Source organism: Apteryx mantelli, chromosome 3 (assembly GCF_036417845.1).
Source record: "Apteryx mantelli isolate bAptMan1 chromosome 3, bAptMan1.hap1, whole genome shotgun sequence".
NCBI lineage: Eukaryota > Metazoa > Chordata > Aves > Apterygiformes > Apterygidae > Apteryx > Apteryx mantelli.
In genome coordinates, this window is record NC_089980.1 from 118,308,409 (window position 1) to 118,321,971 (window position 13,563).

The 13,563-nt window shown below is 35.8% G+C and overlaps 1 protein-coding gene across 1 annotated transcript in view; it reads left to right on the forward strand.

Moving 5' to 3' along the window:
* Positions 1-13,563, forward strand: part of SNTG2 (syntrophin gamma 2) — a 295,649-nt gene that overhangs the window by 142,264 nt on the left and 139,822 nt on the right. The window contains exons 3-4 of the mRNA XM_067294829.1: positions 715-771; positions 871-928. Coding sequence (XP_067150930.1) covers positions 715-771; positions 871-928 — 115 coding nt within the window. The remainder of the gene's footprint in view (positions 1-714; positions 772-870; positions 929-13,563) is intronic.

Here is a 13,563-nt window from a genome sequence, read left to right on the forward strand (position 1 = left end):
TAAAAAAGTCCTGCTCAGCTCTATAATTACTGTCAACAGATGAAGTAAAGATATGTGTTCCATTATTATGGTGTCAGGCACTGAGAGGTACGCATGAATGAAATGTCAAATTCAATATACTAGTAAACATATGATAGGTTACTATAAAAAATATTGATAAATATTTATGCAATTCAGCAGAAAATGCAAGAAAGTAATCATGAGAAGCAGATTGTCACAAAAAGTTTTTTAGCATATCCTGCAAAAAAATTCACATAGGCCTGAAGATATGGATTAGAAAACATTGGTATTTGCAATTGAAAAATGAGCATCTAGAGAAAATAATTCAGCTGTAAAAATATGCATCTCAGATCTCTTCATATACTTTTCTCATGAAAACATTTGTCAAAACAAAGCAAAAGCATGTAAAAATTTCTATCTAGGAAGAATATCACTTCAGCAATAGAAAAAAAACATTAAAAATCTATGTGCAGAATTCACAATATAGAAGAGTTCTGCTCTCAGTGCGAAAGACCTTGATGGTAAGGAATTAAATGAGTGCCTATAAAGTCAGTCTTGAATCATACTTCAGTACTGAACTTGATCACCCAGATTCTAGGGTACCTTTGAGAAGTAACTTTTTTAAAGTTAAAAAAAAAAAGTCAAAGACATTTTATATGCTTGTTCAGATATCATATTTTCACCTAAATTTGTTTTTTCTGCAATTTTTTAAAGCACAGAACTGTTACACTTCGTAGACAACCAGTTGGTGGCTTGGGCTTAAGCATAAAGGTATGAATAACTTCTTGTTTGTTTTTCTTTTAATTTGCAGTATAAATAGTTCACTCCAGTCTTAATTGAGATCTCATGATTAATACACATCTTTTGCAGGGTGGTGCTGAGCACAAAGTGCCTGTCGTCGTATCAAAAATATTTAAAGACCAAGCAGGTAAAATATATGTTTATATATTATTTATTTATATAAAGTATCTGAAAATAGCATCTACTCAGTGTTCTCGCTCTTAGATCCACGCCTTCAGCACTAAGTTTAGTTTGATAGGACCGAGTAGAACATTCTTAGCATTTTGGATTTTTTTCTTTTTTAATATTGCATCTTTGAGACTAGGCAGGCCCCAACAGGGACCTCATTATCTGTTGATAGAAAGAACATCTCTAGGAACTGTTTAAGAGCAGTCAACAAGAAGAGGCAAGTAGTTTGATCTCCGATTGAAGAAAATATTTTTATTCAAGATAATAATTAAGCACATACTTAAGTTCCAATGATATGGAGTCACTATATGTTTGATGAAAAGTGTATGGATAAATGAATTCTACAGTTGAGGCTCTGGAGTAACTTATAGTAATGGGATTTGTTTTGAGGGTTAAGTGCTGAAGCAAGGGACTTCACTTATTGAGGTAACTAAAGAATTCTTTGAGTAAAAGGATGCACAAGCTTAATTTTTAGTTGTTCGCTTAAGTGAACAGGCATATACTTAAAAGCAGATCTGAGAAATGTTTCTAATACATAATGTTTTTAAGAAGATATTGGAAATATTTGTTTGCATTAAAAATATTTATAAATAATTCCCCAAGCAAAGAAAAAAATGGAATAAAATATTTGTAAGTTTCACTTGGAAATTATGTTTTGCTGTGGAATTTGCTTTAATTTTCTTTTTATAGTATTTAAGAGCTTGATGAATTCAAAACACATTTTTACAGAGAAAACCAAAGCATGCACATTTTAGATTGATTTGAAATTTTTTTTCAGTTCTTTTGATTTGGCTAAAAAACCAGAAACTGTGAATTAGCTGACCAGTTCTAGACTTACACAGTCACTTACTTACTTTCCTGAAATGAGGCTTTATATATTGATATACATATGTGTGTGTGTGTGTGTGTGTGTGTGTGTGTGTGTGTGTGTGTGAATGACACCTGAGGGCTGTGCTACCATTCAGAGGGACCTGGACAGGCTGGAGAAATGGGCTGACGGGAACCTCCTGAAGTTCGATAAAGGGAAGTGTAGGGTCCTGCACCTAGGGAGGAATAACCCCATGCACCAGTACAGATTGGGGGTTGACCTGCTGGAAAGCAGCTCTGCTGAGAAGGACCTGGGAGTGCTGGTGGACACCAAGTTGACCATGAGGCAGCAATGTGCCCTTGTGGCCAAGAAGGCCAATGGCATCCTGGGGTGCATCAGGAAGAGTGTTGCCAGCAGGTGGAGGGAGGTGATTCTCCCCCTCTACTCAGCCCTGGGGAGGCCACATCTGCAGTACTGCGTCCAGTTCTGGGCTCCCCAATACAAGAGGGATGTGGCACCACTGGAGCAAGTCCAGCGAAGGGCCACAAAGATGATTCGGGGACTGGAGCATCTCTCTTATGAGGAAAGGCTGAGAGAGCAGGGCCTGTTTAGCCTGGAGAAGAGAAGGTTCAGGGGGGGATCTTATCGATGCATGTAAGTATCTGAGGGGAGGGTGCCAAGAGGATGGAGCCAGACTCTTTTCCGTGGTGCCCAGTGATAGGACGAGAGACAGCAGGCACAAACTGAAACACAGGCAGTTCCATCTGAACATAAGGAAATTTTTTTACTGTGAGGGTGACAGAGCACTGGCACAGGTTGCCCGGAGAGGTTGTGGAGTCTCCTTCCTTGGAGATATACAAAAGCCATGTGGACAGGGTCCTGTGCAACGTGTTCTAGGTGACCTTGCATGAGCAGAGGGGTTGGACTAGATGATCTCCAGAGGTTCCTTGCAACCTCAACCATTCTGTGATTCTGTGAAGATGTTTCTGGAAATTGTACCTTAGTTCTATAGGTACTTCATAATCAATATTCGCTTTGGAAGGTGCATTTTGCAGTTTATGAAACAAAAGGTCAATATTAAATCTGAAAATCATAACCTGTAATTTCAGTGCACTTGTAGTATTACAGTTATCATTCACATACTTTAATCTTAATACAGAAAGGTATCAAAATGCAATATATTGTTTTAATTATCGTCTCTTCCATGTAACAGTTCAGTGAATAAACCACTGCCTTAGGATACCACTGATATGAAAATTTTCTCTTCTTTCTTCTACCTACCTCTGGCTGAACGTAGTTCCTTTATCAATTTCAGAAATCTAATCAAATAGAGTTAGAAGTTACTATTTGAATTTATTACCACTACAGTCCATGTAGAAGAAAAAAATTATAATTATTCCATGCAGGCAGATTAGAGACCTAGATCATACATGTTCACTCAGATCATTTGTTCAGGAGAGAACCACCTGAAATCTTTGTGAAGATGGATGGCATTTTGGACTTTGAGTTTGGAGCTTGCTTTTACCATAATGCTTTAGTGTGGAAGCTGGAAAAGCAAGCAGATGGACAGAAGGCATTCTCTGGTCTGTAATACAGATTCACAGTGCATTGAAAGATACTGATTATATTCAGAAGAAAATTCATTCAGATATTTTGGGGCAGAAGCACAATCAAGAATCGTACAGTATATTTGATGGAAAGAGCAAATGTAATGATCCTTCTGCTGGGAGATAGTGTCATATGGAATATGAGAAATTTAATAACATCCTTTGGCAATTTCAGAAAAGTTCTATTTTTGTTCTTTTCGCTGTTGTTATCTTTCTTGTACTGATTTATGAATTAAAGACTTTTTAGGCTATTTTAGGAAATATATCTCTTCTTTCCTTATGAGTCATTTAATGTATATACTTCTGCTATTTCTGACATCACCTCAGTTTATCAAATATGTTTTCCAATTTTCATCTCTACAGCTTTTACAACGTTTTTTTGCATTCTGTAATGGTATGTAATGGAAACTGAGTTACGTATTTTAGAAGAAAAGATTGAAGATAGCAGATCTGCCTTTAATTTATTTCTGTATAAAATGTTACATATTCATAACTTGTCTGACTTTATATTATGCTATTCAGCTCGGTAAGCCTTTTACCTGTGTTATTAATCATATGTCTATTATAGCTAACCTTACACCTTAGAATATTGCAATTATGTGAGCAGATTCATCTTCCTTTACATTTTACTGCATTCCTCAAACAATTTATTCACCAAGTGATTAATTAATTTTAAAATGCATACAACTATTTTCACCTGAAAATTATTGTAATCATTCATAAAATATTATCAGGTTTATACTGAGTAACATATAAAGACCTTCTGATACTATTAACCATATTCCTAGAAATGTTGCATTTTTATCAATTAAAGTAGCTTTGCACTGACTTTTAATGGGGTCCTGATTATTCTTGGCTGGTAGAACTTTTTTGTTGTTGTTTAAGAATAAACGTAGCTTACTCGCAACTGTAACTGTTGATTTTGCTACTTGCTTATTGTTACTTAATTCTGTCCTTATACAATAGATGAGTATTTTTATTTTCAAAAGTAATGAACTTATTCGCTGTCATTAGGCATGTATTTCAAATAATAAATAACAGTAGTGACGTAGCATTTTCAAATTTTCTAAAGATAGATTAAAAAAAATAGATGCTGCGTTTCTCATTACCCCGTTTTAGGTGCCATGTGTTTCCTTGAAAAAGTGAAGTTTTAAGTACTTCCATGACTAAAGTTCCAATTTTATGTTTCTTAACTTTCAGTATTGATATTTTTCTATAAAGGCAAAGTCAAATGAGGAAGAACTGATTTACTAAATGTGTGTAAAACTGAAAATATTTTCCTCTAGTACAAATTTATTCACATAATCACACATTCACAAGTTATCCCACTCAACACTATTGGGTGAGACACATGAATTACAGTGAGATGAAACTTTACTGTTCATCAGCTCATCCATGATAACATTCATATGGGCTCTCTTTGCAGGCAACAAATACAAGATAATCTGAATTACATTAAACCCCTTCCCTTAACTAAAAAGGTAACTTTGTGTGTCTTAGTTTTTCTTCACTGACTTCACATTGAAATATTATTTGCTTGGAAATCACTGAAAGAATCACATTGCTAGTAGTTTGGCTTAAGAATCTTATGATGAGACATACAAATACCTGGACTTCTGCAGGAAGTTCAAATTATTTGCATTTTTCTCCTCTTGTTTCCTAAAGTAGGTCTAAAGTGAGTCTATTTTATCACAGTGTGTGTTGACACTTCACACAGATCATCGAATAAACTGTCTATGCAGCTGATGTCACAAACCCACTTGCAACAAGAAAACCATACAAAAGCCTTTAATAATTTTTCTTTTACTCAGTGCTAAGAGATAGATGGACAGAAATTTAACTGAACTTTAAAGCTTTTCCTGTTATATCTTTTGATATACAAAGAACATTTAGTTTTTTAAAAAAAGGAGTCATCCCCAGGACTTATCCAGATGTCTTCTATGTTTTGATATGCGTAACAGTTGTTGTCCACACCAGGTCAGAAAAAAATGGCAAATTTTGGCAGTAATATAGGCTCTCAGAGTTATTAGGCAATTAGTATCAAAATGGTATTTTTTGAAATTGGCAAGAGACACAGAGAACAGCTATAATATCATCTGCCTTCTAAAAGTCATGGCAGGGCAGGAGAAGGTTTGTGTTTTTTAATTTTTTTAAGCTTAAGGAAAGAATTTTCTCCTGTTCATGCTTTTCCTTGATGCCTGTTGGTATGTTTTTGCGATTGCTAATTGCACTTACCCATTTGCCTCCTTTTATTTTTTGGCTTATATAAAATACAAAGCAATATTTGTTTATAAGAAAACTACATTTGTTCCATTAATATAGTTTGCAGTGAAAAATATTATAAATTTGTTGTTGCAGTAGTTTTCCTTTCAAGCTGGATTCAGTGCCAGCCATATAGGGAAAAACACTTTTATTAGTAGAATGTTCTAATAAACAATTTATTCTGAAAACCTGCTTTTTTGCTTGTATCATCTGAAAGGAAACAGTGAAAAAGCAAAGCCAATGTCAAATACCCATCTGCAAAACAGATTCATCCCTGTTACATTTTCCTGTTTGATGTTTTCTGATTTTTTTTATAATTAAGACTTTTCATTTGAAAAAAAGAAAGTTCTAGCAATTCACAGCAATAAAGCAGACTTTGAAAACATGAGCTAACTGTAAAATCTCCCCTTAAGCTGCCTATTTCTGTAAAAGATCTCATAAAATAGCTTAGATGGTCTTAAGTATCAGAACTAATTACATACTTGCTGATCCTTCCATGGAGTGGAGAATGGGATGAGAGAACAGCCCATGAGGGATTCTCAAACTGAAAATGAGTAGAAAAAGGGATGGGAAATCACAGAGATAAACAGAGCTAGAGATGAATAAAGCAGAATAGGGAAGAAAAATGGTAATAATAGTGGAACAGAGAAAATCATTTTTGTTACAGGACCATGGTAAATATGACCTTAGCAATCTGAAGTATATATGGTTAGAAGTGTCCACCATTTCTTTTTTTCTTTTTTTTTTTTCCCCTCCCCACGGTGGAATCTGACTCAGTTACATTTTTCTGGGTGAGATTCTGCTATCCATGTTTAATTTGGAAGTATTATTATACTTAATTTCCCTTGTAAGTCTTTCTCAAAAACTGCTATGAAAATCTGTTTGCTCTCAGTGTGAGATTCTGTTTGCTCCTCATGAGGCCTGTTTTTTTTTTTTGTGTGTGTGTGTGAATACAGTTCCCATCTCACTGTAGCTCCCATCGCATTCTAGGCACTGGGAATTAGAAAAACAGTGCTTAGGTTTCTCACAGCAAAAAAGACCTAGAAAATGAGATGGGTTGCATAGAGTATGAGGAATAATTCTGAAAAGAATCAACGTCTGGAAATCAAACTATAGTTTATACTAAATCCTGTTTTCATCCAGGATATCTTTATTTACAACAAATACTTCCTTAATATGTTAATGCCATGTTAAATTAGTTGCATTTTGAACAAATATGCTTATTATTAGAATACTAAATATATTTCTGTATGCACCTTTGCAAATGTTCCTTTGATAGTAACAGCAGTACTCAAGGATTCCACAGTGTATTTCATAACCCAGGAATATGTGTAGTTCTTCTGAGTTAAATATCTTTCTCAGAGCAACAGCTGTTACCTTTTCAGTAAAAAATATCAATTTATTTAGCAATAGTTTACAAGAAATGAAGAAAATCACAATATTGGTATTCTCAGTGAAATAAAGGCAAAAATTAAGGTCACTAGCTAGCATGGAATTTGAGTAGAATATTGAAACAAATATTTCTATCATTGTAAAAAGAGATAAATCATCTCAAATTCCACATAATTTATTGGAAACAAATGAACTCCAGTGTTCAACAGTCTTATATCAAATAGCATAGCTTCTTCTGAAGTATGTTTTTGCTTACCGTCACAGTAAGGCAATAGTTTAACAATAAATTCAGGGCTTGAGCAAAACTTACTGACTCAAAAAGCATCACTTTTTGCAGCAGCAGTTATTTTATGGGATCCTTATCCAAGTATTCAGCCAGCCTAATCCTGTTTAGCTTTTGGAATCTGATGCAATTACAGGCTACTGTGATAAGGCAAAAGGCTTACTACCCAGATTTAATTTATGGTAATGTAAGGTCAAAACTTGCTGTGTTTAGATATAGTTTTCTCCCCTTTTTCTTGGCAATGTTACATCAGGTAAGTCTTTCTCATGCTTTTACGGATTCCTGTGTTTGCCTTCAAGTTGCCTCTGTATGTTTAGCTTCTGTTTGTGTAGCTTCTTAGTACTGCAGTAATCTTGAGACAGTAAATAAATAAGAGCTATAAAACTCTATTTTGAATTACGTGCCAGTGAAGAGGAGGAGGGAAACAGAAAGTAAAATTAAGCAATCCATAGTTGGAATACAAAGCCTACATTTGTGCTCTCGGCTTTCTGATCACCAGAGTGGCACTAAATCACACTTATTAATTGCATTAATTTCTTCAAATGATTTAACATTTTTGGTATGCTCCCGCAGATTCTCCTGTTGTAATAATTGCACGTTTAATTAGTAACAAAATAATACCTTTCACTTGCAAACACAGGAGTGCCAAGTTTTTTGGTATAAATCATGGTTTCCCCAAATTTCCCATATTACTACTACTATGAGCAGCAACATTAGTAGTTGTATTTTGACTCATGCACATATTTAGTCTCTATCCAGCTAGGATCCCAGCCCTGTGACCTGACTTTACCAACCTTCCTAGTGTTACAAGAAAAACACAGCCTTCTATTGTGTGCAGACCCTGCCTGCCCAATGCAGTGAATAGAACGGAAAAAGACTGACTTTAGTAGTACTTCTTTTGTTGAAGAAAATCTGAAGTTTGCAATTGCTAGCACATATCTATGACAAAGGTGTTGTAGACAATTCTTGGTGTCAGTTGTATACACATGAATATGACATATGCCAGGTTCGCTCAAATGCTTGTATGGTGGGTAGAGTCTTTGCTGGTGTCTTCATGTTATCTGCACACTGTTATAGTTCATGTTGTTCTTTACATAGTCCAAGTTCAAAAATCTTCTGATCTTCAAGGCCAAGCCAGTTTTATCTTGAGTTAACTTTGCAGATACAAGAGCATATGCAGCTATAAGAGTACCAGCTAAAATGTTGTTTGGCAAGATGGCATTAGTTTTTTAACAGTTCTATAACCTATTCACTTAGAGTAGCAGTTTTGTTCACTAATCTGCTGTGAGTCGTCAGGAGATTCGTTCTGCCATTAAGGCATTCAGGGATGTTGAGGAGGGTAGTGGTATTTTCTGTATCACTGCTGAATATCCCACTCCTTCATTCACATAAGACCTATAATCATCTCTCCAAAGGTGTCTCCAAAGGTCTCCATGCTACATCCTGACTTGACCTACTGCTGTATCCAGTACTTGTCTCACCTCACTTCTCCTGTGCATGTCTCACATTGAGTTGATTCCTGCAGCGTGTCAGACTTCAGGCTTGTGTACACATAGGGTCCACAAGTGAATTCCTAAGTGGGTGTGTAGCCAGACACAGTACTTCAAGAACATGAAGCCATCTTTTTCTGCCTGCTCCACAGGCACTGAGAGAAGTGAGGAAACAAGTCCTAAAATCTCCCATGTACCATCAGTTGTTTACTTACTACAGTGTGGGCAACCCCATGCTTTAGAATAATGGCATGGTGTTTTGAAATGTATTTTATTATTGAGTGAGTTACAGCTTTTCTTTATATGATAAACTGCACACACACAAAAAGGAGGAAGACTAAGCTGAGGAAACCTCATATTCAAGAATAGAACTTTGGACAATTTTTTTTGCTTTAAACAAAGAAATGGAATTTAACATACTCCACAGTTCCACATGGAAAGGTTCTCTAACAAGGTAGTTTTCGATGTCTGATGTAAGAAAGTTCCTCTTTAAAATACTGATTAGAAATGTCAAATTGTTTGTCTTTAAAAAATAGTAATAAAACAAATGGCACCAAGTGTATCTTTACAGTCATGATGGAAACTTTGTCCAGTTCATGGGAGAGGAGGGAAAAATACATCTGTACAGCTTTATTTCTGCAGTCTTTTTGTTTTATTTCATCTCATTTCTTAATTAATGATTTTCATTTTCCTCATGCAGTGAATACTTATATTTAAAGTTAAGCCTATGGGTTGAGAGGTCTGTGAAGTCAATGAAGCTAATCATATGCTTAAAACTGATCATGTTTTTGCATAAAACCAATAGTGTCAGAGAACTTAGTGCTTTGTATATTTCCTGTGTAATTCAGAAATTTAACAGTTTTTGAAAAAATAAATGGAAATGTTTATTGTGGCCAACCTGTAGGAAAATATGCACATCAAATTATTTATAGACTCAAATCTGTATATAGGAAGTCTGATTTTTGCATGAATTAACATGTGGTAAGTCAGGATTTCCCTAGCATCTGTTCTGTAAAATTTACAGTTTCACAACCTTGCAAATTTTAGAAAATTTAATACAGCTCTCCTTCAGCCCTAATGAATATGAAACGCAAACAAGGTAAAGCTAGAAAAAATTACTTCTGCTTCCTTTCCCTTCTCATCAAGTGGAAAATAATTTCACATAGTCCATGACTCTTTCTGAATTTTTTAAGTGACTTGAATGATGGGCAACTTGCTTTTGGGAAAGTGTTTCAAATCTGATACATTCTTAAAAGTAGGAAATTTTTATTTGGTTAATTTCATATCATTTCATCTACTTCATTTCCTTTGGACTTCCCAGATGCCTTCTTCCTACTGCAGTATCATTTGTGAATTTTATCAATGTACTTTTTAAGCTTTTTTTTTTTTAAAAAAGATAATTAAGATGAAGACTAAAAGTGTTCTAACACTAATTGCTGCAGCATACATTTAATGTTCTTTTAAAGCCTGGTACATTTCTGCTCCTAACTACTTTGTGCTTATTTTCTTTTGAAATTCTTTTTTTTTTTTTTTTTTTTGGCCATGCTCAGGTCAAAACTACTAAAATTATTGGTATTGGTACAAAATTATATATTATTTCAAGTGAAACTTCATGAATTCCGGAGAAGTTGCATTTACTATTTCTCTAAATAAGGTTACATACCACTTTGTACCCCAAAATTCTTTATCAGGTTTCTACTTTTCAATACTAATTAATTTTACAGATAATGAATCATAGTTACAGAGCAGCTCTTCATAGACACCTTTGTGTAGAGGATGCTAAGTGGGAGACAAAGCTCCACATAATTTGAAACATTTTACTTGAAGTTAAAAATGTTTTTGTTGTGTAGAGAGCATGTAATTCCAATGAAAACATCAGTAAAGTCTTAAATGATATATCCACTTGTCTTCAATATTTAAAATATGTCCTAGAGAAACAGAACTGTCTTTTTCTCTCTTTCTTTTTCTCTCTTACTTTAGTAGCAACTAGGTTAATTCCCTGAACCACAGCTTCTTGTCAATTTTTTTTGTAGATTTACACATTTTTGTGAGAAAGTGAATATTTCCCTTAGACCTGGCATTCACCTAGTTGACAAAATTATTTGTTTTAAGGGGGTAGTATCTGTTTAGTCTTACAGACAACATCAATTTCTAATACACTTGTAACCTATAATATGACTTCTGCATCTTATGGCATGTCCTCTCAATTTGATTTGGGCAAAATACTTTTGTTAGAAATCATGTTTGATTTTAAATTATAGACCATTGGCTGAAATCAAAATAAGATATTCAAGGATGGTTTGCCAGAGTACCATCACTAGCTATGATGACAGCTAGTACCATTACAGCAGCCATGGAGGTTTCTACATTATTGTTTTAGTTTGGAGCAATATTGCATTTTTGGAGCAAATCTCCTTATTGTCCCCGTTTTCAATGCTTTGTTTCAGATCACAGAGCATTTGGTATCAACCATATAACCCACCTTCTCTCAGTTACTTTGTCTGGGCACACACAAGTCTGCGCAGAGACTTTGCAAGAAAGATATAAATGCTTTGTGCTCTTAAGCTGTAATATGTATTGGCTAATGTACATGATACATTGATATTGCAGTACTCATCGCCCGTGTGGAATACCTAGTGAGTCTTTGCTGGCCTGGAATTCATCAGCCAGGTGGGGAAGGTTCAGCCTCCATTGCTCCCTGGAAGAGATTTGATCTCCAGTGTTGATGAGTTTCCATCTTCCAGTTCCCCGGTCCCCAGTTTCTTCCTTGAGATTTTATACCTTTTCATGTCAGTGTTTTTCCCCTTCTATCTGTAGCTGCAAACTAGCCTCATCTGAACAATCTTACCTGTGTCTGTAATTTTACCTTTCTTATTTGCATGACACTGGTCTACATATTTTATTATAGCTCTTTCTCAAAATGTAGCAGTTTTCGCAGAAGTCTGAGTCAAGATTATACAGCTGTGCTGCACCAAATTTAGGCAGTGGGTCATGGCTAGGTCAACAGCTAGGAGGACGGTTACATCTACCGGCCTCTGGCTCTTCATGATTCGCTCTTCCACCAGGAACTCACCTTCCACCCAAACCTCTCCTGGCTCAGTAGGCTTTCCCTTTTTGCGGCCCTTCTGTTGTTTTCAGAACTTTTTTTCAAACTCCTTGTGCCCCCACCTTTCTTTTATTGTACTTCTTTTTTCAGTTGTCACCATTTCCAGCTAAATTCTTTCCAATGGTGACATCAGCTGCTTTGGCCTCCCAGAATAGCCAACAAGACAGGGCCTCAAGGAAACAACACTGCCTGCTGCATTCCATCCTCATCGTATCGGAGGCCTGTAGGTTAGTTGAGTGGCAGTCATTGCAGAATGTATAAATACAGCTGCCTTGCTGCAGTGATTTGGAGCATGGGTTCTGCCACCACCCCCACATAGACCGAATAATATCCAAGAGGGCCAGGATTGCTTCATTAAGGGTGTCCTCCTGGACCAGGCTGAAACCTTACTCTCCTGGTATTACACGTTTGTTCAACTGAAGTTGAAGTTCTGCGCTGTAAGGAGGTTCAAATAGCAGGTACCATTGTATCACTTGTAAGTAAGGCCTGCTTCTGCTGATGTGGCCCATTATAGCTACTACTGGCATCAGGAGTACGTCACTGTGTGACACAAACAGCAGCATGCTGGTGCGTCTCTGGATGGGCCGCTTAGGGGCCAACATCCCAGAAAGCGAAGGTTTGTGTGATAGCTTTCCTTAGGCAGCTTTGCCTCACCTGGGCTGTGGGACCATTCAGTCCAGGAGACCAGACTAACTAGTCTGAAACAAAACTTCTGAAACCCATATAGCATAGATGTAAGGAGTGTCAACAACAGCTGCTTCGGTTGCTGACCCATTTCTGTTGTGCTTCATCATTGCTCATACAAACATAGAAAATATTTCTCTCTTCATTGCTCAATCTCATATAGTGGGCACAGCATGCCTCCTGCACCCTTTGACTTTATCCTCTCATACCTCAGCTAGAATTTCAATCCTATCCACTCTCCTATCCTATACAATCATATATATGACTGTTCATATACTTAATTTAACCACATCAATCTTGGCAGGATCAGAGCCTTGCTTTTAATTAAGTACTAAATTCCAAGAGGTAAATGTCCTCAAATTCCACTAAAAATTACAAAATTTAAAAATCAGTAAGTACACCTCAGGAAATGTCATTGTTTTTACCTATACAGAATTATTTTTCTTTGCAGTTTCATTGAATTATTCCCATTAATTCTGTAAGGCAGGACACATGCAAATTACAGACTGAAATAATGTATTATGTTACTCTCAGGAACAAAGCTAACTCAAAGTTCACATTAAAGAGTGGTATTATAGTCTAGGCACAACCTCTTTAATTATAGCAGTCCCTGTAAATTTGTTGGGGGGGAGGGGGGAAGGAGTTGCTAAGTAGTTTTTGAAATTCCTGTTTTCCTTTTGTAGAAGACTAATGAAAAGTGTGAATTACACTTTCCATTTAATGAAATCTTTTATTAGTGAGAAATTACACTTGTGCTCCATATTAAGTAAGCTCTTTGTGCATGGAAAGTAACTCTCTTAATTTGCTTAAAATTGGAAGGAATCTATTAGCTTTACAGGATGGTGACTGATTGCTATGTCATTGGTATTTTCACAAGCAAAGCAGTTTCAGATGACTGTTACAAACAGCATGCTAAACCAAGTGCTGAAAGGCAATATAGCATTATTTTTCAGTACCTTTTT